Raw genomic sequence first — 26,933 nt, forward strand, 5'->3', positions numbered from 1 at the left:
AAGAAGATAGATGATATCTAGAATCTCCTCGGAGTATCTGGTAGAGCCAATGGTTTCAATAATGATAACGTTTCTATGAGGAAGCACGTCAACCTGGGTCCAGATCAATACAAAATCCCACCAGGTTATGGTTATGCATTAGTACATATGTGTATATACTACCTAGGTATGTACATCTTTGTTTTACACACACCCGCATAAAAGCGATAGGGCTTTATAAACAAAAGAGGAAATCCCAAAATATCGCTTATTTATCAACGATGACCGGAGCTTGAACAGCCGGAACCGGGTCATCAACACCGAGCTGATTCATTTCCAGATGGTGGGCGTAGACCATCGAAGCGATGGCATCTTCAGTTTGGAGATATGTTCTGTTGCCTTGAATGAACCAGAATGCAACAGCGATGACCAACATAACGCCAAAGACGGCAATAGCGAAGTTCATATCGCTGGGCGCTGGGTTAGGGCCCCCAGGGAACAGGAAGAAAATGGTAGTGATGATACAGTAGACGATGCTGACCCAGTTCAACCACGGACCAATGCGACCGAGCTTGAATGGACCCGGGGGCAATTTCTCACGGCCGGTGACGAGCAAGGCGAGAATGGGCATGGCGTACGAGACAGTCAGGGCGATGGTGCTGACGCTGAGAATCGCCTCGAGCACGGTGTTGGCGAATAGGTAAAGGATACCAACGATACCGATGACGACGCCCTGACCCCAGAGAGCGCGGGCAGGGACCTGCCACACAGGGTCGACGTGACTGAAGTACTTGCTGAAAGGCACACCACCGTCACGGGCAAAGCCCCAGGTCAAACGGGAGGCAGTAGTAAGGATACTGATTCCCTGGCCTACACCGTTGAAAATGAACAGTGCAATCAGTACTGCGGCCCCTTTCACTCCAACAGTCTCAATCATAAGCTCCATGAAGGGGAGGTCGGCGTTGACGACACGGTCCACATTCTGGATGCAAAACAGACAGACCACCATGAAAATGAATCCAGTCACGGCACCGAACAAAACGGCCATCCAGATAACTCGGGGAGCATTCTTCCGAGGGGCAGGGATTTCCTCTACCATATGAATGACCGAATCGAACGCGGTCAAACCATACGCTGCTTGTACCAACCCGGTGAACCAAACCACACCGTCGCCCCAGCCAGTCTCATTCTTCCAAGCGCCAAATACGAATGAAGCGGGCTGGAACGACAGATTACTCTTGGTTCCGACCGAGATAAGAAGCACAAGAGAGAGAACAATAAACAGGCCGAAGAACCACACTCCAACAAAGTTGTTAAGCCAGGGTAGGATCTTCTCCTTGCGGCAACTGACGACGTTGACCAGGGTCAGAACGAAGACCACCCCGATATACACAACAAAATTGAGCCAGCCCTTGTTGACTCCATCCCACTCGGGATCAAACATAGTCTTCATGCCTAGCAGGAATTCAGTCATGAAGGCAACCTGTGATGCAGTCAAGGTCCACCATCCAAATGTATTGATCCATGCACACATGTATGAAACAAATCGACCTAGTGGTGTATTCCACAGTCGATATACCCAGTATGCCTGACCAAGGGCGGTGGGCATGCTGCTAGTCAACTCGCCCAGCGAGAGCGCAACACAGAGGTTGCATGCTGTGACCAGCACCAGACCCCAGAGGATAGTGATGGCACCACCATTGGTCAGACCACTGCTGAGATCCTGAGCGAAGGTCGAGTAGGTTCCTTGGTCATGTCAGCATACTTTCGGGTTTCGTCAGGTGGCAAACGGCGCAAACATACCAAGTACACAAAAGGCAAGCGCCAGCATACTCCAAATATCGAATTTTCGCGTCAGGGCCTGGGAGTGGCCCAGGGCAGCGAGATCCTGCGCATCTTGCACATCTTGCACATTCTGATCCGTCAGCGGTGGCTTGAGGGGTAGCGAATTGGACTCCAAATCCATGCCGTGGTAATTCAGCCGGAGGCAATGTATATCAACTCAGGGGACAGACAGGAGGGAAATGCGCCCATTTTCTGACTGAAGATTAACGAGAAGCATAGAAGGGAGAAACGATGATTTCTATATAGCTTAGATCTGGCGTCTGGCGTTCTCGGTCCGCGTTCACACCCCTCACGGATTAACCCTATTCAGGGAAAATACTTAGATAAAGCTGGAGACCAATTGAGAGTAGCCAATGACGAGGTGGGCCTGATACTAGGTTTTGGTTGAATCAGAAGGATTGGTCATGGACTGGAGAGATGTTGATAATAGAAATCTGAATTTTTTTTTTTTTTGGGAGGAGGTTTTTGCGGGGAGCCACCTTCGGGAGGACCTCCCTCCAGTGGGCCGTCATAGCCTTTATAGATGTATCCACAAATGCACTCCACAGATAAGAACTGGGGTACAATTGACATTGAATTCAGGTTGTTTAAGGTAAATATCGTATATATTCTGCAGCTTGTTCGCATGTACATACCATAAATTGTCACATATGTGTCATAGCTCTTTGACAAGGTCCGACCAGTGTAAATCAACAGTCTCCCTTCTTCAAGGATATCCTTCGAAGTCCCATAAAAATGCCAATATCAGCAATAGATTGACAAGGATGACCTTCTAATTATCTTCCCGATATAGAGATCAATGGCAATGCGTATCAATATCACGGTGCAATAACCAGTGGCGACGGCTGACCCAAAACGGCAAGTCCATGCGTGGCCGATAAGAATCCACGATTAGAGGTTTAGAGCGCGGCTCAATTCCGAGATCAAGCATGCTTTGGTGTGTAAATAGACAGCCTAATAGTAACAGTAGAGCGGCATATCTGCAATTCATATGAGATATTAAACAGTATCTAGTTGAAGTCAATTCCACATATGCGCAATACCCATGGCGTATTCATCGGAAGCCATTCCAACCTTGAAAGTTTTGATATGAATGTAGACTCGAGAGAACTGTTTGAGTCATTAGTAGATGATCAGCAGCTGGGGTCAGGTGGGAGGTCCAAGTCCGATCCATAACAGCATTCCTATCGAAAAGGGAAACCCGACACGATGGGTTCGGATTGCACTTTACACCACTGAAGCTGCAGCTTTGAGCTTCGTCCCGGGAACAGCACCATCAAGGTCCACTTCTTCAGTTATTGATTCGTAATGAGAACCACGAACTCTGGCTGAGGTTGGCGAATCTCCTCAGTTGGGCACCGCCGTCGGGTCCTCGCCGTCCAATTGACCGCAAAGCCAAATCTCGCCCAGCTCAACCCCACAAAAGGAAGGATAAGGAGATGCAAGCACCGAGGCACGGCGATATAGGCCAATGAAGGACAGAACGTAGGACGCACGGTTGATAAACAGCTCCGTGAACCCCGGAATGGTTCAATTTTATTATCGCCATGGTGTGTCCGTAACAGGCTGGCAAGCTCGCTATCGGCTGCATATCCCCAAAATTAGTTCATCGGAAGTGTATGGTCGTCTGCTGGAAGCTGTAAGGCGAGAGAGCAATATTCAGTCACGGCACAGCAGGCTAATCCCAACAGAGAGCATTGGACCTGGACACACTCCTGATAGGGCCACATGGTCGGATGGGGGGTGGCTTCTGGAATCATTCTCGTCCCTGCCTATCTGCTGTGATCAGCGCAGGCAGCTCTTTGACCAACCAAAAAGGCAACGTCGGCCGTCTCCCTCGATAATTCCTACTCGGAATCATGGGCAATCCTCGATGCTAATCTCGCTTATTCCATCCGCTCCTCCTGATCAAGGGCTGGGAGCCTAGTGCGTCTCTCGAGGAGCTACTAGCTTTTTTCAAGTTGCTTTGTCGACTGATCATGCCCGTTGACTATAAATCCAGAAGTTGAAGAGGGTTGACTACCATCCAAGGTGCTGCTTTCACCCGGTCAAGGCCGTGTCGAAGGTGATATGAAAGCCGAACCAAGATCACGATACGGAACGCATTCAGCATTGAGTTTGGAGGAATTTATCCTGATAACCGAGAATGACCAGTCAGTCCAGCAGAAAGATCACAAATAAAGGAGCAACACTTACGGATTGCATTGCAGGTATATATATATATATACCAGGATGGGCCCACCAAACCGCAACTATTTCCACATTGGGAACCATCAGACCATACCGCACACAATTAAGAAACGAGAATGTTTGAGCAAAAGGAATCAACCGAGTCTTGGCAATTATATTAATGTTTTAGGATACTATTTATGAGGTATTCCCGTTCATATATGGGGGTCACAAGTCACAAAACACTTTTGTGGTCGCCAGGACCGGAAAATCAAATCATATCTGAGATGAGAGAGGGCCCATCCGAGCCCAAATAACACTTTATCCGAACGCCTTCACCAATCCGGAAAAAAAGGTAAAAATAAACGAAAAGCAAAGCAAAAAAGACCAACGCCGACCGGGACCACGTTGTCCGGCTACTCTAAGAATACAACGCTGGTCGTGGTCATGAGGACAAGAAAGATACTTGAAGCGGCAGAATCACTGTGGCATGATCGGCATGCACCTGATCATAGTCGAGGATTCTTGCTGTGTCGCCAGATTCCGCCCGGTAGCAAGTTTTGCTTGAGCAGTGTGAGCTCCTTGTGCAGGGCCTGGTTCTCCTGCTGAATGCCATCGATGTAGGTAAGGGCATTAGTCAGAATCTCGGACTTTTTGAGAGACCCCGCGCCGACCTTGGCATGTTTTTGAACACCCGAGGGCGAGATAGCCTGTTCGAGGGAAACAAATTTGGCGTTCATGTTGGTGCGGTAGCGCTTCTCGATGATGTTATGGGCGGCACGCTTGGCAGCATTCCGCATTTGAGGGTCTTGGCCGCCCGTTGAGGAGTGGTTTGAGTCTCGGGAGAAACTGCGGGTCTTGCGGGATGTGGAGGATGTGGGTTTGGAGGGTTGAGGGGTAGTAATCTCTTCTTCCTTCATCTCTGGACTCGATGACCATCTCGTCGAAGATGGGCGGGTCTTGCTCTGTGTTTGAGGTTGAGAAGAGGTGTAGTTTACAGATTGGTTTGTCGACTGGGTCTCGAACGCGTATGAGTCGACGGATTGCCGGGCAGGAGCAGATGGCCATGTTTGATCGTCACTTTCGAATTCCTTTGGGGATATTAGCTTTTGTGTCAAGATACATTATTGATAGGTGGAGGGTCGTACCGATGATAGTGAAGCTGCATCCTCGGGCATGCTGAATCCACTGATCCCAGAGCTAGCGAACGGGTCATTGAAGAGATCCTTAGACTCGAGGTTCGTGAGACTGTCGGCGAAGTCGAATGAGACGGGCTCCATGTCGGTGGGGTTGATGGAGAAGAGGTCAATGGCGTTGTCATAGCTCCAGTTGGCAGCAAGAGGGTCGGGCCTTTCGAAGAAGTCGGCTGGTCGGGACTGGGGACTCAGGTGTTGGCTGAGGTAGGTCCCCTGGTCTATAGAGAGATTGGGGATCTCATTGGATCGGTTGCAAGCCATGATACACATCTTGGATCATACGTTGGCCTCGAAGGCAGTGGCAGGATGTTGGATAGATAGTAAGTTGGGAGAATTACTATGAGGAAAGGGTGGCGAAGGGAAGATTTATAAATAAATAAATCAGAACCGAAGATCTTATGGAACAGCATATGGGTTTCGGCCGCGGGGCATTTATATAAACCCAGAGCGTGCCCCGAAAAAAAAAAAAAAACAGGGGTACGAAGGTGATCCGGAACAGATGATTACACCTGCGTACGGAACCGAAATTGACCTGTGATGTCAGGTCTTGAACAGACCCTAAATCGAAAATGGTCTAGCTTCCGCCTAGTTATTCGCTTGCACTACTTTTCGGTGAAATCAACCCGAGTTAACCCCCCAAAATCTTTAACGGCCGGCTCCGACGAGTAGATTTCAGTAACGTGTGAAACCGTTGAAGTTAAAAGTGGATGTCGCGGGAACCAGTGGGCTGGGCCTTGTCCACGGTTCCGCCGGCCGAGCCTCGGAGCCGATGTTTAATGTAATTTATGGTTTTAATGTAATCTATGTAATCTACGTACTTTATGTAATTTATGTACCTTTTCTTGTTTTGACTATTGTATCTTTTCTCTTACTGCTTTGATTTATGTGCAGGTTGTAGAATTGAGACCTGACTACTCCGTACGGAGTATTTACCAGGTGGTAGGTTCTCGGGTGAGGCCAATCATGTCTTGCCGAGTCATCTCTCCTCAACACCTACACGTGGTATGCTTATCAATATATATAGCTCACCCTTCATACGAGATTTATATAACTAGTGGCAATTAATAGGCGCTTTCATATATGAAAGGAATCATTATTTCGTCATAGACACTTGACTGAATGAGGTTCCTCTCTTAGTGACGAACTAGATGATCAAAAAGTAAACTTCGAATGTAGCTGCACTGCGGTATACACAGCCCCGTCCCTGTACAAGCGGCAACGTCAACAAGATCAATGTTGGCCGGTATAGGAACATACACGTTAATTGTACTAAAATCGTTTTTTGCATTCTTTACCCCCGGTAAAAGTCATACCCTGTTTCTTCATGGAATATACTGCTGATTGCTTGCCTCACCACTTATACTTTGACGATCACCTGTCGCTCACCCTGTCAGGCAATCCGTTCCTTGAAATATGGATCTCTTGGCATATGCGACTAAACTGGACGTCATGACTCGGTGCAGAGGGTCCTATAAGAGCTAAGGAGATATCATATCCGACGCCGAAGTAAATTGATATGACAGTAATAATGATGAACATTAACACGTCAAAGCTGGTTACAATCACCCAATTGAACACGCCACTGTGATACACCTACAATAAAGGATGCAATACTTTTATACTTTTAGAATTTTCCTTGGAAAAAGGTCACGTATACTCGGCAATTCTGTCAATTTTCTGCCCTGCCACTCGTGGGAATGTTTACGAGGTGGATTCCGACATCAGTCTAGTACTTTTGTTAGTCTCACTGAAAACCAGCGCTAAATTTTTTGACGATTTTCCATCTAATAAGGCACATCTAAAACAAACATGTCAGATCCAGATGTATCAAACAAGTTGGCCTTAGATTGGTAGGTTAACAAAGAAAGTATCTTGTATCAGAATTAGACATGGAGTTAGTCCGTAATGCCACTTTGGGCCCCCGTGTCGTCCAGTAGCGAAGCAGATAAATCCCGCTTATTCAAATTTCATCCCAAGACGACTCCACTTACACTTTGGATCAGTGGGGTGACTCGGATACTCTCCTTCCTTTGCCCTTCACCCTACCCTCGCACCCGATGTCCACCGAGTCCATACGAGAAAACTCGCTCCTGTGACAAACCGAGATTTCATAGGTGATCGCATACGGAGTCCGTTTCTCTAGTTTGGACTCCGGTCAACAGTTCCACATTCATGGCATGAGGGTTCGTCTCCTGATACTCCCCGATGCTGTGGGCGATCAGATTGTACGTTTTGCTCTTTCGAGATTCAGGACACGGTTCTAGACATTGCAAATAATGAACTTTGTGGCTAATGTCCAGTATCTCCCCCTTAACATCTCAGATCCATCGCAACCTTAAAAATTTGTATCAGTCCATACCAGTACCAAGTCGTCTAGACCGACGCTAACTCAGTACCCTGCAGGTGACCCGTTACCCCTGTGTCACGGCCTATTCCAAGATGAGGAAGATGAGGGCCAGTCCACCCGGCGCCTTGACCCAGTGGAACAATAACGGGCGCTAGACCTGTCATCTGCACAAAATACACGTGCCTTGGCTCGATTCCGGTCCCGATTATCGTTTCTGGATCTTGATTCCCGTGGCTGGATCTTCGTCAGTGGCTAAGATCGCCTTTGACTAAAATAGGGCTGTTCGGATCCGACGAGTGTATAGGAGGATAAAACCTTTGCCGTCTTTGTATTGGCGATGCGACGCTTCACACTCATAGAACCGACGGCAGCCTTTCCGCGCCAAGCAGTCTGTTTTGCCCACTTTTGCTTCGAGACTGGCCTAGGTTGATTACGCTTTGAAATCGCGGGATTGGAGGCGAGATTTTAGGATATAGGCCCAAATCTTTGAGTAATGACTTCTGAGGCCTGAAAATGAACAACCAATAGCAGTAACATGATTCTCGCTTGTTTCCCAACTGTGAAGTATACCCAGTTAGTTTATGCGATTCTCATGAAACTCGTTCATGGCCCTAGGTCACACAATTACTTTACCAGAGCGTTGTTGCTTGGCAGTCCATCCTTTCCATAGCTATGGCTGTTTCACAAATATTCAATTATTGCTACGGTTGCGTTTATTGGAAGAAAATATACAGGGTCGGCCATGTATATATTACCGTACTAGCAAGTTCAATCGCGTCCGACTAATGAAAATTGCTCCACAAACTCGGGTGTAGCTCCCAAATCAGACCCACACATCATACGGTTGACAAGTCCTCCACTTGCGGGTCCCATCGAAATTCGTGATCCACTTTGGAATTTCCGATTCACAATACGTATCAGTGTATAATGTGTTGTCCTTTCCACCCTATCTTTCGTAAATTATCGACCCCACTAAGCTACGTACCGCTCGACCGAGAGGTATGATGGACTGAGGTTGAGATGATTGGTATTCTCGATGACGCACATTGTGCGATTGAGGCGTCGCACTAGGATCTGATATATATCGGGAATAAGATTTACGATTGTCTAAGACAAGTTGAATTGTCCTGTTGCAAGGTTAGTGTTCAATGAACGCATATTTGATCAAACCCGTGGGGTTGATCAAAAGAGTAATGCAATTGTGACTACAAGTCTCCAGAGCAACAATATGAGCGGCTGGTGGTTTGCAAGACCTCGCTGCTGCTGAAGTCCAGGGTATCTTTTGGTAAGCCCCCATCAAGCTCGAGTACTTTCATGGAAAGAATGGGGTGTCAACTCTGGTTATCCGACCGAGACAAACCCCATCGGTACGAAGTAGCCAGGTTAAGATATTCCAATCAACTGGGGATGTTGATCCTATTATGGCATACATATAGGGGAATGAGGACTGTGTCTGGAATGCAGACTGGGATCATGCTCGGCTAAATTCGCAGCCGATACAGATGTTACTTTTGTAGCTGTGTCTATGTGCAAAATTTCACCTATGTAATTCAAGAAAAAGATGCGCCTCTGTACGCCATTGCCAGGTTAAGTGACAGGGGATGCTTTGCACTACCATGGATAATTTCCCTGGTATCGATCTGGTTGTAGAGCGTAAGCGAAGCAATGCGAAAAACGGAAGGGATAGACTTAGTGCAGGTCACATGGTCAGGACGGATACTAGGTCAGCTGCTCAAACCTGCGCAGTCTTCAAGGCCGACTTGTGCAATGTATGATTAGTTCTCTTCTAGTTAACTAGCTGACTAGTTAGTTATGTTAACGTATTTCACTACCGAGCTGCGCACACCACCGAGCTGCGCACCCCAGAACACATAGTGAAAACGATAAATTACAACATGATATTTCAACAACGGTTGTTTATATGAGCTTTTTCTTATAGTACAATTCTTTTTATATGATATTTAGCTACTTGTTAGAGTTTAGGGAAACTCAATAAGTAGTAACTGAGATATATCTTTCTGGAATTTAGCGATATATCTTTTGATACCATAACAATGCAAGTTCTCAATTTATTCAAAATTGATACATAATACTGAAAATGCTTATCAATTGCTATCGAAAAGTGATGGAATTAAATAAAAGGATTGGTTGTTGAAATATCATGTTGTAATTCATCGCATTTACTATGTGCTCTGGGGTGTGCAGCTCGGTAGTTACATTATATTTTCACCAACTAGAGTCAGGTGACGTGCACTGTTTGACTCCTAAATGGGTGGTGGTCACATAACCTAGCTTCATATGGATATATGGTGCCTTAAGCATTATACTAGCCACACTACTAGCTGTAGGATTGGCTGTAAATCCCCCTTAGTTGCCTATAAGCGAGCCATTTAGGCTGGATGTAAAACCATTTTAACTTTTCAGATAACATACACATGCATAAATTGCTTTACTTACACTCTGCGGAAACATATTCGGGTTGCCCTTTAGTAGTTGCCCATATACAGCTAGTATTTCAAGAGAAACTGATTGCTAGGGTGCTAGATATAAAGTGCGCCCTTGATGACTCAAATTATTTCTGCCTGCGTAAATGAGTTTTAGCATGTGAATTCGCTACTATGTTGCTAATTTAACTTGAAGGCTTTGTTATTTTGGCGTTTATATTCATTGTGATAAACTGTTCGATTTGAGATCGTAGCGTATATCTGTCGAGTGTGACTACCTTAGCTGGTAAAATATAGATGATGCTTCGCCGTATGATTAAAGTTTAAATCAAGAAAAGGCTCCCCCGTGGGGTCTGGCCTGACATACGGAGTAGGTATCAACGGCTTCCAATAAGCATCTGAAGGAAAGAAAATTACTTAGAGCATGGTGGCTACGTCAAGCAATTCTACTTTTTAGGCTACTTTTATATCAGCCATAATGTATATCCACACGTTTCTCCGAGCAAACTCTTTGAGCAAACAGCGACTTTCGGGTCGATACTCTACGACTTTAAGCTAGAATTGGATCTGACGCATGAGCAACGACCAAAGCCAAAAATAGTCGGTCTGATAATTGAGGGATTATGACTACCACCATACGGAGTGCATTAAATGAAATGGGATGGAGAAAGGTAATAGTGCCCCGAGACCTCTCCACCAAGACCTGAAGATCGACAGGGGTTTGGTGGACTAAGTTTCACTGCTGGGAAAGAAAATAGGTAACTAGATACCCGGATTTTAACCGGAGATGCTGGGCTTGTCGGCGCTTTGAGCGACATTCAAGGTCTCAGGATTAGCTTGTAGGGACAGTCGCTCAATATTAGATATCATCAACCCTTAAACTCCGTAGCTAGTAAATTAGCTTTATCAGCAATCCAATATCTGATGGAATGGACAAACCATGCATTTCGCTATCGCGGCGACATCTGTCGACATCTGGATTAAAAATCTTGTTTAGAAGGATTGCAAGACATGTTTCAATATTGCGAAATGATCGGCGCCCAATTGAACTGATATAGTAATTTAGAGTAGCCACTCTAATTAAAAATAGAATCGTCCCTGATTTTATGACCTCAACAAGCGAGGCAGGTCTGGGTTCAAAATTGTATGCACAACATATGTGTATGGCTCTTGGGGTATATAAGAGTCCCGAGTTTCCCTCATTGAGTCAATCACCAAACCTACTCTACAAGTCCAATTCAGGAACAAAATGAAGTTCTCTCTCGCCACCATCACCGCCTTCGCCGGCGCCATCAGCGCCGCCAGCCTTCCCGACGCTTTCACTCTGGTTGCCGAGGGCGGCAAGACCGTCCTGACCGATGGCCAGAACGCCTACATCAATGCCAACACCACCGACCATGAAATCCTGATCCGTAAGCATCCACCCTTTCATGGTCTCGATCCAACCTCTGATATAGTGCATTTCTAGTCCGTGGCGGCAGCCCCAACGGCCTCGTCTCATACACTGCCAAGAACGCTGTTCCCACCGCTTTCCAGAACCTCTACATTGTCGAGAACTCTGTAGAGCCCCTTGGGCTGACCCTGCCTCACTCCGGCGCTGTCCCCGAGGGCGGCAACACCACTGGATTTGGTGTCAACGACCAGGGTCTGTTCACTCATGGCGGCAAGGCTTGGTACGCCATTGACGGCTACGGCGAGAACGAGATCAAGGAGATCTTCTGGTACGGTGCTCACAACGCCGAGTACCGCGGTGAGAAGCTCTATGTTAAGGAGCTGAAGAACTACTCCGCCTAAATATCTACGCCAGTTTGACCCTGGATTGATATGATAGAATAGCTTAAGGGTTGCTTGTGCTTTAGGTGTTGGCATACGACTTTGACTACTGGGTCATTCCATTCATTAATACATGTATACATCACGGATAGCGAAATTAAAGCAGCTGAAGCTTCGCCAAAGTTGATTCTATCTCCCATGAAAATAACCTACTTAGTTTCTTGTATACATACATTCAAATTGGAGCGGTCTACGAAAGGTCATCCAATCAATGCCTTGATAGTAGTTTCGTAGCTCTCCGGTTCACGCCCTAAGATCTCGCCTAGAGCCGGAGACACAACTGCAGCCTCACCGTGCCTGATAGCCTCCCAGGCCGTAGCCCACTCCCTCGACAGATTAACCCCCTTATATGTATGCTTATCACCAATCTGAGGAAGATTGACATACTCATCGACAGAGATCTCACGAATCTTAAGCGGTTTTCCAATCGTCCGACCGATAACCTCAACCGTCTTCGCAAGGGAGATCTCCCGAGACCCAGAGAGCAGAAGAGCTTTGTTCACATACTCGAATCCAGTCGGATTATTGACATACGAGGCAATCAACTTAGCGGTTGCCTCGCCCAGCTCATCGCGCTTGACCCACGACACGCCTGGACCTGTACCGGAGTGAGGGATCGCCACGTCGTCGGTTGGATTCTGCGGATCGAAGAACGCGGTATAGATCGGGAAGGATTCAGTGTAGAGACCCTCCCGAACTATGGTGTAAGATACCTTGTCTTGCAGAGAAGCGAGGTATTTCTCTGTTTCGATGTGGGCGCCCATCACATGAGCGATGGTCTGGTTGGTTAAATCACCGCCAAATCCAAGAGAGGAGTAGAATATGTGCTTGACGCCGCTCTCGATGGCTGCATCTATAGCAAGTCGGTGCGCCTGATTATGGTTGTTAGGCTAACTACTTAGATGGGCAATATCACTTGACTTTTCTTACCTTAACCCTGTGATCTATTTCGAATGATGCATATGAAACCAGCATCAATACATCTACGCCTTCAAAGGCTGTTTCCAATGTCGATGGCTCATCATAGTCGGCTCTGCGTACCGTGGCGCCAGCTTGCTTGAGATCGTGCAGTTTCTCGGGGTGCCGGGCACTCAGAACTAGGTCGGATTCTGGGACTAGTTTCACCAGGTAGTTCACAATGCTTGATCCAAGAGCCCCAGAGGCGGGAAAGACACCGATTTTGGCACCCATGTTGATATAAGGGGAGGATGTTAGAAGGGTAACTCAGGTAGCAGGCTGTAGTGGGGAATTTCCGATGATCGGCACCCTTTACCCGGAGATTTCCCGAGCCCTTTATGTCCTGCATTTCATAGTCGCATGCTTATAAATAGAGATTTGTATTCGCTCTATGACAGCAATGACCCCTGTGCTTGGTTTCTCTATAAATCCATGGATGATCGATCCATTGCATTTTTAACAACGAAGATTGCTAATACACCACTCCCTTGGGCCATGTTTTCACCGTTTTGGGGAAATTCAAGTATGTTCTACCTAAATGGGTGTAGTGGACCCCCTTAAAATACATTGCTTGCTCAGCAGATAGATAACCCAAACGTTGGACAGGGATGTTGTGGGCAGGGATCTTGAGGCTTCAAAGTTCTTTCATTCGTCAATCGTGATTTCAAATAGCAAGAGATGAGAGATGTAATTCTAAACGCCAAACCCGTAACGGAAAAATGAACCAGAAAGAGATTGGTTTAATCATACTCCGAACTCAATTAGGAATACCTCCAGTTCCGAACAATTCCATCTTGATGCGATCGGCCCCCACGCCCTTGGCCTTGAGACCCGACTCTATATCAGTCATGAACTTTCCGGGTCCACAGATATAATAATCTGTCTTTACATCGTCAAGGAACAAGTCCTGATCCTCCAACTTGGTTAGGTCTACCCGCCCGGCATGGTCATAGTCCACACTTTCCGTCTCTTCCTCGGATGGATGGCTAGTGAAGAATGTTGTTTGAATGGAGGGGAACTGCTTTGGAAGCTCGGAGATGTGCTTCTTGAAAGCTCGCGCGCCCGACGAACGTGCGCCATGAATGAAATGCACTTTGCGCGTTGTGGGTGATTTGGAAATCAACGTGTTCAAAATCGACGTCAGTGGCGTTAGTCCCACACCAGCGGAGATCAACACGATCGGATTGCCGGTTTCCGAGTCGACCGGGGTAAGGAAAAAGTCGCCGTAGGGGTGGGAAACATTGAGTTTGTCGCCAATGTTGAATGTATCGTGTAGCACATTGGAGATGTAACCGGGATGGGCGGCATCACCCGGAGCGGCAGGGCTATGGCCTAGTTCTCTCTTCACACTGATGCGATAGTAGTCCGGCTTGGGCTGGTCGCTAAGAGAGTACTGTCTAGCCTGTAGGTACTTGAGAGCTGGGACGTAGGTTTGGATGGAAATGTATTGGCCGGGCTGGAAGGCCGGTAGTGGCTTTTCATCGACCGGGCCGAGATAGAAGGATGTGATCTCCTCGGATTCCTGGACTTTATTCACAATCTTGAATTCTCTCCAGTCAGTCCAGCCCTCAGCGTGTTCATAAAGCTGATTTTCGCGGCCGATCATGATATCCGCGAGCTGCCAGTAGGCTGTGCCCCATGCATCGTGAATTTCTGGGGTCAATTCCTCGCCGAGCACCTCGCCCATGGCCTCGAGGAGGTACTTGCCAACGATCTTGTAATGGTCGGGCTTGATATACAAAGACGCATGCTTGTTGCAGATCAACTCAACCGCTGAGCTTAGTGCGCCAAGGTCATCGATATGCGATGCATATGCGTAAAGTGCACCTGCCAATGCACGAGGTTGATGGCCGTTGACCTGGTTGGCGGTGTTGAACACGGTGTTGAGCTCCGGGTGGGCTTCGAGCATGTTGCGATAGAATACAGTCGTTATGGTGTTGCCATGTTCGACGAGAACCGGAATTGTCGCCTTAATGAGCGCGATTTGGTCTGGGGTCATCCCCGGATTGGAACCCATGATGAATGGATCTGTTATATTTGGGTGATTGGGTATAGGAAATGTTTGGTGTCTGCACTATTCAACGACTGGTGCAGGGGTTAAATATAAACAACAAATTGAAATATGTGAGTAATAAGAAACCAGCTGTATTTGGTTGGTTGTCCAGCTATTTATCTCCACTGTAACCGGACCGTGACACGTAAACGACGGGATTTGGAAACTTCGGAAGGTGTCTGGCATGATCCGTAAATATTCCCAGGGCCGAAGTGAAGACATCTCCGCGGAGTGCTCCGCGGAGAGGGGGATGAAACGCAGAAAGGGATTAACTCGGGCTGTTTTCGCAAATTGCAACTTGCAACGTGTAACTGATAAATAAAGTTCTGTCGCCTGTTTTATGTTCCTGAAGTCCACGTGGAAAACAATTTGAATAAGGTACATGTAGATATCTACGATACATGATAGACTGGAATCTGGCCCATCTGTCAGTCTCGATCTATATCTTCATCTTCCGTCAGAAGTGGGGTGATGATTCAAGCTCACTGGAAAGGAAAAAAAAATCGAAAAAAAGAGGATACCAGCTCTCTGTGTTCATAATTTGGAAAGCTCTGGCGTTATCTCAATTCCCGATTGGATGCCTGCCTGAAGGCGAACTAGGTATGCCCTGTAATCACAGATCTTCCAAGGTTCCAAGGCAGAGTACATGCATATATATTTCGTCCAAGATAAGGCCCAAATGCAACCTCCCCAAAATTGAGAAATAGAGACGAAATATCCATGTCGATAAGGCTGTCTATCTTTTCGTTTCTTTTTTTCCTATGGGCCTTATCTTGGACTGACGATATTCCACAGAAAATCATGTGACCGCCAATTGTGCAAATGCCAAGTCGGATTGTCCGTTTGGTCGTGTGTTACAGAATTACATAAAAATACATAAAACTTTGTGTATTTCGGTTATTATACACCACCCCGCATACAGAGCCACCACACATTGTCAGGCCACACGCGAGAATGTCGTCGGGGCCAAACGGCCCGATTTCTGCCGCTCAATTAGGTAAAATTGATTACCCATTTAGGTAGGTACTCCGGAGGCTAAATATGCCGGCTCTGGAGCTGCGCAGGTGACCTTGGGAGTCATGGCAGAAGATACAACATATGTCTGAATGCTTCGGACTCTGTACTAATGAGAAATGCCGTTTTAACCGTCCTGGAGCTGCGAGGTACTGAATACAAGATTCATCATCTCCATTATTTGGCGCCAAGATCCTATCATAGTCCAGTCCTTCACCAGCTTCGAGGTGATTCATTAGATCAGCAAACCTAATATGCGAGAACTCTAATATATAGCAACGGTAAAGTCCGAGCTGTCAAACCCTAAAGGCGTTCATGCGAGATCTTTTGGGTCTAGATCTCAATGTTCGACGCTGGCCCAATCACAGGGTTCTGGAAACACATGGAGAAGAGCGATACTTACCTAGGTATACACCTAGCCATTGGACAATCCGGGGAGAATGACGTGTGGGGAGGTCTAGACATTCGACTTTCACAACCGTTTGCGGAAGTCGGGATGCTCTGGGATATCCCATTCAACGGCTATTGACTCCACCAGCCAACTGCCAAAATCCTAACTTTATTATCCCACTCTACACAGGAAAATTATATATGAGCCCATTTGATAACTGGTAAAAGGGACTACTGCCATAAAATAGGCTGAATCGTGGTTGAGTCAAGGGCTAATCGATCATACCTGGACCAGTCGCAACACCGTCCGTATTGAGTAGTGACGTCTGCGATATGCGAGAGTTGTAACGCGTAAACATCGATGGATGATAGAAGAGGCTGCGATGTTCTCATTCTGACGAGACGCTAGTCAACTCCGACTTCAATTAATTCTCTTTATTGCAAATCCCTCACCTCTCGTGATGCCGTTCAGGAAGCGCTCGTCTGATGCCTCGACGCTCGGAGGGTCGCAGGGAAATAACCAGCTGGTTATGCTGCGGCTCCCAGACAAGCTGCAGTACAACTTACTATGTCTGATGGGCGAGTTCGTGGGGACTTTCCTGTTTCTCTTCTTTTCTTTCGCGGGTACACAGGTGTCCAATACCCCCATGCCGCCACCTGGCTCCCCGCCAAATACTTCTAACTTGATGTATTCCGCACTTTCTTTCGGGTTCGCTTTGACGGTCAATGTCTGGGCGTTCTACCGAATCACGGGTGGTCTTTTCAACCCGGCGGTATGGATATCACCACACAGTAAAGGGAATATTTGTAGCTGACATTCACCAGGTTACTCTTGCCCTCTGCCTGACTGGTGGCATGCCCCCTCTCCGGGGGTTGTGTGTATTCCCTGCGCAATTGGTCGCCGGAATTGCGGCGGCGGGCGTGGTGAGTGCCCTGTTCCCAGGCCCGCTAAACTGCTCGACACGACTCGGCGGTGGCGCATCAATTGCACAAGGACTCTTCATTGAGATGTTCTTGACGGCGCAGCTTGTGTTTGTCATTATCATGTTGGCGGTGGTGAAGCACAAGTCCACCTATTTGGCTCCAATAGGAATCGGACTGGCTTTCTTTGTTGCAGAACTGATTGGTAAGTATCTATCATATCGGAATCCTTCACGTATTGTGCTGACCCTTCACACTAGGTGACTACTATACCGGAGGGTCTCTCAACCCTGCTCGTTCCCTCGGACCGGATGTGATCAACCGCTCGTTTCCAGGATACCACTGGATCTATTGGGTCGGTCCTTTGCTTGGATCCCTTCTTGCGTCTGGTTTCTATCACCTCCTGTGTATCGTGCGCTGGGAGAGGATCAACCCCGGTCAGGATTATAACGAGGAAGAAGTAGCCAGGAAGGAGTCATTGGTTGGTTCTGAGAATACCATCACCGCCAATGTCGCTCCCACCCAAAATACCAGAAGAGATGTACCGTTCGATGAGCATGTTTAATGCTGCTGCATGGTCGGAAGTGCCGCTCGGTGGAAACCCGACGATTGTTTCGCCTCGACGACCATAGCCGACGCAACCTTGGGTTCGCTGAACCAATTTCCCTATGTATATAGTGAAACCCCTCGATGGGATGCAGTGACTTCGCAAATGTGTTAACACACCTCTATTACCGTCTCTTCCTAATTTATTATACCGCCTTCTGAAATAGATATACCGCCTATTACCCCTTACCCTTTCATTAGCGGATATTTAACCGGCATAATTTGAGGTGCTAATTGTATGCAACATATCTGAGTTAATATTTGAGACTGGCAATGAGGGCGTGAATATTTAATCGATGTCAATAAGTATAGTTGAATTGGAAGCATATCAAACACTTATTGGCACTTAAGTTGGCTGATCTGCACGATTCACTTAGCTCGTGCAACCCAATGGGCTGAAATGGAGCTGTGATTGCCTTGGAATTGGCGCAGATCACCCGCCGTCATAACGCTAACATTCTCAATACATAGTCGCGAGGTTTGAAGTGGACAATGTCTCACATTCTCTGCAATTCAAACGCAGGGGCCGTAATTCCGCTTCACGCCCTGTTCCCTGCAGGAAACCGCCATTATTGGAGTCCACCACCGATGGTTGGTCAGTCTTATCTTTGGCGTTAGAAGACGAGTTTCACTATCCACATCGCTTGACTTGACTCCCAATTGATTTGGCATTTAAGTCATCTATCCTCTCCATGTCTGCCCGAACAGCCACAGTCTGAGTCGTGGTGTTCATGATGGACTTGCAACCCGTCGACCCCGAAGCGGTCACCCCAGTCGCGACCGACGCGATGGCAGATGTCGGGGATGTGCAGCTGCTGGGTATAATATTGTGCCTTTTTTTTTGGTGAGGAACACTGGTCGCTGATGCCTTTTCTAGCACGGATGGGCTACAAACAGGAACTTCGTCGGCAGTATTCCACCACGCAAGTTTTCGCAATCGCATTCAGTATCATGGGCCTGGTGCCCTCAATCGCGTCGACGCTCTCGTTTTCTCTCCCCGCGGGTCCGGTCGGGATGGTCTGGGTAGGGGTTGAACCCCCATGAGTCTGGTTGTGATGTTGGTTGACTGGGATTATGGAATAGGGATGGTTCACAGCGAGCATATTCATCTTGTTGGTTGGGCTGGCAATGGTAGAAATCTTGGTTGGGGCTATCTGGAATTATCGCACTGATATCACCTAGGCTGATCTCGCGTCTGCCATGCCGACAGCTGGAGGACTATATTGGTGGACACATTATTTCGCCGGGCCGAGGTGGAAGAGACCATTGAGTTTCTTGATCGGATATAGCAACACATTGGGCTTGATCGGTGGCATGTGTTCGGTGGACTGTGAGGATGATCATCCATACCCATTGCGGTCACCCGTATCACTCACTCTTGTTGTGTAGATACTCTCGCACTCATGATCCTCTCCTGTGTCTCAATATCACGGGGAGATGGATGGTCCGCCTCGCGCGGCGTTATCTATGCTGTTTATGTCGGCCTGATTCTCTTCCACGGGTTATGCGGCTCCTTGAGTGGACGCCTAATGCCGAAAATCCAGACATTTTGCATCTATATCAACATTGCCCTCGTTGTTGCGACTGTGATTGCTTTGCCAATTGGAAAAGTGACGCGCGGCGGATCCCTGAACTCTGGCAATTATGTGTATGGTCATATTGACAATGAGACTACATGGTCGACCGGATGGGCATTTATGCTAGCATGGCTCGCTCCGATCTGGTCAATTGGCTCATTTGACTCTTGTGTGCACATGAGCGAAGAAGCTATGCATGCATCCAAGGCTGTTCCTCTTGGAATTGTCTGGTCGGCGGGCTCTGCATTTGTGCTTGGCTTCTTGGTGCTATCCGTCATTGCTGCTACTATGGACCCGGATGTAAGCGCGACGATCAACACCAAATTCGGTCAGCCAATGGCTCAGATATACTATGACGTATTAGGCAGAGACGGTGCTTTGGGATTCATGGCTGTACTTTGCGTCATTCAGTTCCTCATCGGCCTCAGCTTGATTGTCGCTGCTTCTCGCCAAGCATGGGCCTTTTCTCGCGACGGCGCATTGCCATTTTCTAGATTCTTCCGCCACGTCAGTAAGCGCATCCAGTACCAACCGGTGCGCATGATCTGTGGCTTGGTATTTGTCTCTATTGTGTTGGGCCTACTGTGTCTGATCAACTCAGCAGCTGCCAACGCCCTGTTCTCGCTTTTTGTAGCAAGCAATTATCTATCATGGGGCACCCCGATCTTCTGCCGCTTAGTCTGGGGTGAGGACCGGTTCACCCCCGGAGAGTTCTATACCAGCCGCTTGAGCAGGCCAATTGCTTGGGTAGCCGTTGTCTATCTCATTTTTGGTGTTACCTTGTCTGTGTTTCCGACTGAGGGTCCCAACCCAACTCGTATGTATTTGAACACCGCAAGGTCGCTTGACCCGATCGCTAACAATTTACTTACCCATAGCATCGAACATGAACTACACCATCGTAATCAACGGTTTTGTTTGGCTCGGATGTATGGCATATTATTTCCTTTTCGCACGGCGATGGTACATTGGACCCCAGATGACTGTCGATGAGAGTGCTTCGACTGCTTCGGAAAATATTATTTTCGTTCCAGTTCCCCATGCGCTCCCTACCGAGACACCCGCACCTTTCGACTATAAGAAAGAATGATCGTTCTTCTCTCGATATCTGCCTACCGTGCATATATTCGAGTGTCTCAATAGATACTGCTTTTTTTCAGCTTGTCCTTGATACATACATATGGTCACCCGATTTCATGTAAACCGATGAGTTTAGACAAACAACACTGAGTTATATTGAGCTAATATTGTGTTTCGATAAGAGTTTGATGGTGTAATGAGGTTTTAGTCTTTAGAAAAGGGGAAAGGAAGTATATTCTCTCCATCATATTCACCGTTTAGCATCTTCAAATTTCTGGTGCAATCGTCATGTTATCGTTTCCACCATTGTCTTCATTTCCAATCCCTATCGTCCATATTCAGATTCCAGGATGTCTAAATGGCAGCAGCCCTCTCCAAGTCACCCAACCACTTATCCAAGGGACTGGGAAAAGAAATTTGAGAGCGCGATCCAAACTTTGAGCCAGGGGCTCGGAAATAGTAGGCCCTGGGCGACCCCCTATAACAAACGCATTGTTCTTGGTTTAAGATAGAGCAATGATGCCTTGGACTTGGCCAAACTTCAAGCTGCACATCTGGAGACATTTCGGACACAATATGGATTCAAGACGGCCAGTTTGCTTATCCCTTCAACCTCTAGGGAGGAGGCATTGGAAGTGATACACAACACAATTTTTAAACTCCACCAGGAATATAAAATGGGCAGTCCCTTTGAATATCTCGGGTGATTTGTGATACACTATATCGACCATGGTATATTTGAAACCGAACGGAAGTTTGAAATCTGGCAAGGGCCCTAATAGAACCCATCCATTGTGTCCATCCAGCATCACTGAACTCGCCTCTCAGTGGAACCCGCAGCTCTGATCCCGTTAGAAGTCCGTGGTCTTTCTTACACCTAGATTACAACTTCGTGGGCTACGTGGATTCTCACAAGACGCTAGCAGTAGACCCTAGTGTTGATGGCCTTTTGGTACCTACACTACCAGAGAGACCGAAGGATCAAGGGGATGCTGACTATGTAATGCTCTCTCACACGGAGTGAGCTAGTGACACAATATTTCAGTGTTTCAGCTCCTCGCTGCGGAGGTGGAAGGGTCGGCGTTTGTGTCTTTTTATCGTTCTCACCATTTGAAACTTACACAAGGCTGTATCTGCTATGGTTGTTATTATTGATCAACCGAACCTCTCTACAGCAATATTCGAAATTGGCTTCCATGTTTTACACAGAGAACTATCTCGAGCCCTACCGCCAAGACGATGGTGAATCCGCTTAGGCCAGATTCGGCTAAGCTGCAGACCATCTTTGTTTTGAACAGTCGGCTGTTGCTTCAGATTATATTATAAGATACGATCTACTTCATGACCACTATTACACCCACTTGATTTAGAAGTTAGATGTTGACTTCATAGTAGATAATGTATTTAAGTGCATTGCTGTAAGAGAAACAGAAACACTAAGTTAAGCTCTACTGTAGAGCAATAGGAAAAACGGTTCCTATTTTCTGTTGAAGAGGCGCGAGAAGATTATGCGCCTAAGGTGTGGATTAGACCTGGATACTCGCTTGGAGGTCTCTGGGGAACTCGATAGGATTTGGTCCTCTTTGCTTTCGATTGGCGCTTTAGTGAACTCGTTTTAAAGCAGCGTAGCCCACTGTCGTATTGATTCGTATGATTCTGGCCTTTGGAATACTACTGCTTTTGTATATGGAAAGAGCGACCGGCACTACACCTAGTTTTTATATTCACCTGTCGGAAACCTCTGGCACATGACCGCGATAAATTGCTTCATCTATCGCTCTATTTCCTCCATCAGTTTTAAGCCACACACGCATAGTAAGCTACACTAGTCGTTAGGCAGCTAGATGTCTCGCTAACACACTTTCATGTCCTAAGTAAACGACTCGTAGTATCTTTGGATTGGCGCACCCTTTTTCACTGATCGACGTCACTCAGCTAAGATAGCGATTCCTTTGCTTTTCTCGATCCCTGCCCATTCAAGGAGCTTGTTTTGAGATATATTGAATACAGCCCTAAACCTTCGAGCTCCAGGACAAGGCTGACCGGCAGATAAGACAGCCTCTGAATACCAAGCGATTGACTTCGTATAAGTGGAGTTTGATCCAAATGTTCGAGTCGTCGCTCGCTTCAGCTCGCCCAAATAACCATAGAGGACGTTCCAGCAATCGTCTTTCGAGAACAAGCTGTTTCCTTTGAAAATCGCATGTTGCTCCGGTAAGCAAAGCAACGTTACGATTTGTACTGTATCGAACAAAGCATGGACCCAAATATCGCCTGTGCGTTCTCGCAGAGTGAGCGAAGCTTTCAGAGAGCAGCGCGTTGCGCCTGCGACATCGTTGTTATCTTTGCAAATCCGAGCAAAGGTACCATAGAGCGAAGGCAGGGGTTGCATGTCATCAGGCCACACCCCGTTTGGAAACGGTTCGCGAATAATCTTTTCGGCATCTGCCTCGAGATTTGCAAGCTCTATATGCATACCTGTTTGATTATGTTGAGCGACTGCATGGTTTATAAGCTTCAATAAGCGCTGTTGGGAATTATCGAGCTTTTGTATCCATCCAGCTTCGTCCGGCGCTATTTCCTGGAGCTTTTTCATTTCATTCTTGCATCTCATACCTAATAGTTCTGTAAGCTTCGTGTCACATACCTAGGTAGAGATCGGAAAGCTAGCTATACTTACAAACACACTTGAAGAAGTAGTCTTTTTCGGTTATCGCCTGTCGAAGGAAAACAGATCCGGATGGATCCACATATGTTTGAGTGATCTCTTCTCCAGCACGGAGTGGAAGCAAAGATCGAACTCGCATTTGCCTGCCTTCAAAAAATACTAATGCCGTAGGATTGCATGAATGGTTCATGAAGGAGCCAACAACATCAAGCGTCGTGCCGAGAACCGGTGCTGACCCCTCTGCCGACTTGATGCTCATAGAGTTTGTGAGTATCTAGAGAATGTTAGACTATGCTTGCAACAGCCCCAAACTATGATCGGTATCATACGGCACAGTATATCCTCTGAGCCTCCGGGATACGCATATTTGTCTCCATCTTTGCAGATATTGCAATCTCAACTATGCTCGTAGACAAGGGACCTCTGAGGTATTTTGTATGATGGGCTTCGAGGTGGTTGACAGCATCCCATTGTTCGGCATCTATTAACCCGGCCTTTTGCATAGTTATAAGTCTGTATAAGGCTCGCGTTCTGACAAACAGGTTTTTCTTCTTGCTCAGAATGGGACATTCATATTTGTGGTAGCCCCTCCAGGCATTCAACTGGCACTCCTATCAAAGCAAGGCGTCAGAAATGGAGCTAGGATAGTTTCAGGATCAGAGAGATAGAACTCACTTTAGAACAATAGTAGCACACATTGCATCTGCTGCACGTTTTGAGAGGCTGCATCTCTTCCTCGGTCTGGCGAAACTGTCCGCTGGGTAGTACATTGCTTCGACTATATGACAAGCAATAATCACAAACAACATTTTGAATCCCATCATCGACACAAGTGATCAAAGGGTCAGATCGAAAGATTTCCTCGCCCTCGCGAATAGCGGCAGTCGTGAATAAGCCATGTTTAGCATGTGCGATAGAGGATGGTCGAATCTCTAGAGGAATAGTCGACGTCACTTGGTGACTCAAGTAGGTCGACAACTTTGCAATTTGATCATGGGTCATTTTGAATTCCTACACGCGAAAAAGATCTGTAGTTTCGTAAACAACTTGGAGCGTCCACGCAGTGTGCTACGGGCTAGAAGTGGGGTGGTGCTGTACTTATGCTCAAAGATAGTGCGTTGGCTAGCCGGGTATGGCATTCGTACCTAGGTATACCTAGGTACGGAGTAGTAAATACTTCAATATTTTAGTGCGATTATATAGAAAACAATTTGTTTTAGTATAAGAATCGGCCGAATTAAGAGTTCGCTACCTAGGTAAAACTCACCCTTTCAATACTACTAGCACGCGTTGACCTAAAGTCCACAGAAGTGAGTATTCTTATCGATTAATAGGCTATATTTTGTATAAGGAACATAGTAGGTAAGACTTACCGCCGTCCACAAACAAAGAGGGGGGGTTCCTTGTTAGCGGTAAGTCACGGATATCCTGGATAGTATAGAGACCCCTGATTGGCTAGAATAGCATTCTGCCCATGGGCGTGCCAGGCGGCCAGGCCCATAGGGAAAACGTCTAAATACCCATATCCAGGGATAGTATCAATTTCTGACGCCTGTCAAAGCGTAGATGACTTCCGACATCAATCAAAATTATTAGGAAATAGCTTGATTAAATGAATTCGGCTGTAGAGCAGTATCTTGTCTAATTATAGGGTGGCTTATAGGCATATCCTTTTAGGTATCATGGCCTTATCCATCATTTGATCTCATCCACTCAATGAAAGGCTACAGCTTTGGTAATTCGATTCATTTATATAAAATACGTGAAAACGTCAAGGTAAAGGTTGATGTCCTACGCACTGTTTTGCGTAAGAGGTGGTAGTGTATGTGCCAAACTCATCCCACAGAAAAAGGGCCATCTTGTCGAGGTAGAGACCAGGCTTTTCCAGCAGATGGTCGCAGAGAGCCTCCAACATTGGTCGTATGACGCTACGGGGTCGACCTGCTCGAATAGGAGGGGCTCTGATATCACTGAATTGCCGCACATTGCTCCGGATGGTGATGGAACGCGGAATACACCCAGCGGCATCAGCGATCTGGATTGTGGTCAGTGATTTGCTCAAGATCATATCGCGAATGAACTGTCTAGTAGAAGAAGGCAGATTGGAAGCCATTTCGTGCTGTGTGTGTGTGTGTGTGTGTGGTAGGGGCTAAGGTGGCGTGAGCTGTAGTAAGATGGGCTCAGGCGGGAGATGAGGACCGCAAGCGAGAAAAGCGAATTAGCGAGACGTATAATTCAACAGCTTCCACGTATCAGTCTTGTCAAGTACGGAGTACTTGACATCTCCATTCTAACGCGCAGGGATGACCTGCAGTCTAGCTGAATTTGGCCTAGATGGTTTCACCGTCTTGGCGGTGGGGCATGAGATACTTTCTGTGTAAAACAGGGAAGCCATTTTCGAATACTGCTGTATTAGCTCTTGATATCGCTTTTAATAGTACCTTGAGTCATGTTACCGTTTAAATTATATGCGTTAAAAAGTGCTAGCGTGAGACATGTAATAAACAAATTCGTTCGATTGGTTATGAAAAATGCTCTAGAACATGCATATTTAGTATATGCCTATGCAGTCGTGAGACCATCAGCAGATTAAATATCGAAACGGTCGACCAAAATGTAGGTTATACAGCTGATGAATATGGTACAGCTTGAAAAAAAGAACGCCGGTATTAGACCTCTTTTCCCAGATGCGAAAACATGACGAACGATTAGTTCAGAAAACTTGCGAAGAAAGGACGTAGTGGATATCGTGGCTGAAATCAAATTCAGAATCAACGTAGCGAGGGTATCAACACTTTATAGTGCAACCATGACACCAAGGACACCGGCCATACCCGCAGCAACGGCGCCGATAGCAGTGGGACGAGCGAAGGCGGCATTGTCAGAGATGGAGGAAGAGCTGGAAGAGCCGGAAGAGCCGGAAGAGCCGGAAGAGGTGGAAGAGCCAGAAGAGGTGGAAGAGCCAGAAGAGGTGGAAGAGGTGGAAGGAGACCCAGTTGAGATTGTGCTGGTTATGGTAGCGGACTCGGTAGCGGTGGTTGAGCCGGCGGAGTTGGTTAGAGTAGTCTGAGCAGAAAGCGCAGTAACAATACGGCTGGTAATCTCAGAGCCGATAGAGCGGCCTTCGCTGGCGGCGGCAGAAGCGTCGCTTTCGATGGATGAGACGGCGGCGGCTCCACCTGTGCTCACTGCTTCAGCGAAAGAAGTGGCCTTTGAGGCAATGTCGGATCCGATGGATTGGCCGCCGTCGACGGCAGTTGAGTAGATGCCTTCGGCGTTGGAGACGATAGAGTTCACATCAATACCGTCTGGGGAGGCCATGCCAGCGGTGGCCAGGAAGAGAGCGGAGGAGATCAGAGTGAACTTCATTTTGATGGAGAGAAAGGGGTTGATTGAGTGAGTTAGAATTCAAATAATTGACTTTTTGGATTGAAATAATATACGATGAAAATCCGGGGGAAAACTACTTATATGTATTCGGTAAATGGAACTAGTTTGCTATAGATAGAAACATCGGAGTTTGATTGCGTATGTTAGGCAGCCAAGGTGGCAGTGGCGAGATGACCTCAGCCCTGTTCGGAGCGATTCTCGTGTCGATCGTAGGGTCTTAAGGATAGAGGGGCTATGTACCGGCACTAGTATGTGCCTTATTAGAAAACTGCGCATCTTGTCCCAACATACGGGGCAATAACATCGTCATATTGGGGGTCCACTTCGTAATGAGGGCGCAATTATGGGGCTGTTTCAACACCCGAGTCCCTTCCCCCCGGAAAATACCTGCAAGATCTATGTTGTATACGTGCATGTTCTCGCATGAGCTTGATTCATGTGGGCAATGCAGCACAGCCGGTAAA

General features: G+C 47.1%; 10 protein-coding genes across 10 annotated transcripts; 4 read left to right on the forward strand and 6 right to left on the reverse strand.

Annotated features, from left to right (window-relative positions):
• Positions 1-247: 247 nt before the first annotated feature.
• Positions 248-1,945, reverse strand: N7537_001554 (putative amino acid permease family protein; the record flags this gene model as incomplete). Its single annotated transcript, XM_056892612.1, has 2 exons — positions 248-1,725; positions 1,783-1,945. 2 exons carry the CDS (start codon positions 1,943-1,945, stop codon positions 248-250), a joined length of 1,641 nt encoding a protein of 546 aa, XP_056757607.1.
• A 2,557-nt stretch (positions 1,946-4,502) lies between these two features.
• Positions 4,503-5,459, reverse strand: N7537_001555 (uncharacterized protein; the record flags this gene model as incomplete). Its single annotated transcript, XM_056892613.1, has 2 exons — positions 4,503-5,084; positions 5,142-5,459. 2 exons carry the CDS (start codon positions 5,457-5,459, stop codon positions 4,503-4,505), a joined length of 900 nt encoding a protein of 299 aa, XP_056757608.1.
• Positions 5,460-11,229: 5,770 nt separating this feature from the next.
• N7537_001556 (uncharacterized protein) lies at positions 11,230-11,774 on the forward strand (the record flags this gene model as incomplete). The annotated part of the gene is made up of 2 exons (XM_056892614.1): positions 11,230-11,392; positions 11,449-11,774. 2 exons carry the CDS (start codon positions 11,230-11,232, stop codon positions 11,772-11,774), a joined length of 489 nt encoding a protein of 162 aa, XP_056757609.1.
• A 239-nt stretch (positions 11,775-12,013) lies between these two features.
• On the reverse strand, positions 12,014-13,004 carry N7537_001557 (uncharacterized protein; the record flags this gene model as incomplete). Its single annotated transcript, XM_056892615.1, has 2 exons — positions 12,014-12,685; positions 12,744-13,004. 2 exons carry the CDS (start codon positions 13,002-13,004, stop codon positions 12,014-12,016), a joined length of 933 nt encoding a protein of 310 aa, XP_056757610.1.
• Positions 13,005-13,527: 523 nt separating this feature from the next.
• fhpA (flavohemoprotein) lies at positions 13,528-14,787 on the reverse strand (the record flags this gene model as incomplete). The annotated part of the gene is made up of 1 exon (XM_056892616.1): positions 13,528-14,787. The coding sequence occupies one exon, from the start codon at positions 14,785-14,787 to the stop codon at positions 13,528-13,530; it is 1,260 nt and encodes a 419-aa protein (XP_056757611.1).
• Positions 14,788-16,180: 1,393 nt separating this feature from the next.
• On the forward strand, positions 16,181-16,366 carry N7537_001559 (uncharacterized protein; the record flags this gene model as incomplete). Its single annotated transcript, XM_056892617.1, has 1 exon — positions 16,181-16,366. One exon carries the CDS (start codon positions 16,181-16,183, stop codon positions 16,364-16,366), a length of 186 nt encoding a protein of 61 aa, XP_056757612.1.
• A 322-nt stretch (positions 16,367-16,688) lies between these two features.
• On the forward strand, positions 16,689-17,713 carry N7537_001560 (uncharacterized protein; the record flags this gene model as incomplete). Its single annotated transcript, XM_056892618.1, has 3 exons — positions 16,689-17,000; positions 17,053-17,353; positions 17,409-17,713. The coding sequence occupies 3 exons, from the start codon at positions 16,689-16,691 to the stop codon at positions 17,711-17,713; spliced, it is 918 nt and encodes a 305-aa protein (XP_056757613.1).
• A 772-nt stretch (positions 17,714-18,485) lies between these two features.
• N7537_001561 (putative GABA permease (Uga4)) lies at positions 18,486-20,421 on the forward strand (the record flags this gene model as incomplete). The annotated part of the gene is made up of 6 exons (XM_056892619.1): positions 18,486-18,573; positions 18,632-18,777; positions 18,838-18,885; positions 18,937-19,084; positions 19,144-20,148; positions 20,210-20,421. 6 exons carry the CDS (start codon positions 18,486-18,488, stop codon positions 20,419-20,421), a joined length of 1,647 nt encoding a protein of 548 aa, XP_056757614.1.
• A 1,917-nt stretch (positions 20,422-22,338) lies between these two features.
• Positions 22,339-24,081, reverse strand: N7537_001562 (SET and MYND domain-containing protein; the record flags this gene model as incomplete). The annotated part of the gene is given in 5 exon segments (XM_056892620.1): positions 22,339-22,877; positions 22,890-22,985; positions 23,092-23,353; positions 23,409-23,690; positions 23,755-24,081. The coding sequence occupies 5 exon segments, from the start codon at positions 24,079-24,081 to the stop codon at positions 22,339-22,341; spliced, it is 1,506 nt and encodes a 501-aa protein (XP_056757615.1).
• A 1,794-nt stretch (positions 24,082-25,875) lies between these two features.
• N7537_001563 (putative GPI anchored protein) lies at positions 25,876-26,448 on the reverse strand (the record flags this gene model as incomplete). Its single annotated transcript, XM_056892621.1, has 1 exon — positions 25,876-26,448. One exon carries the CDS (start codon positions 26,446-26,448, stop codon positions 25,876-25,878), a length of 573 nt encoding a protein of 190 aa, XP_056757616.1.
• Positions 26,449-26,933: the final 485 nt, after the last annotated feature.

The sequence above is a fragment of the Penicillium hordei genome (genome assembly GCF_028827395.1).
Source record: "Penicillium hordei strain IBT 12815 chromosome Unknown utg000001l_segment0_segment0, whole genome shotgun sequence".
NCBI classification, from domain to species: domain Eukaryota; kingdom Fungi; phylum Ascomycota; class Eurotiomycetes; order Eurotiales; family Aspergillaceae; genus Penicillium; species Penicillium hordei.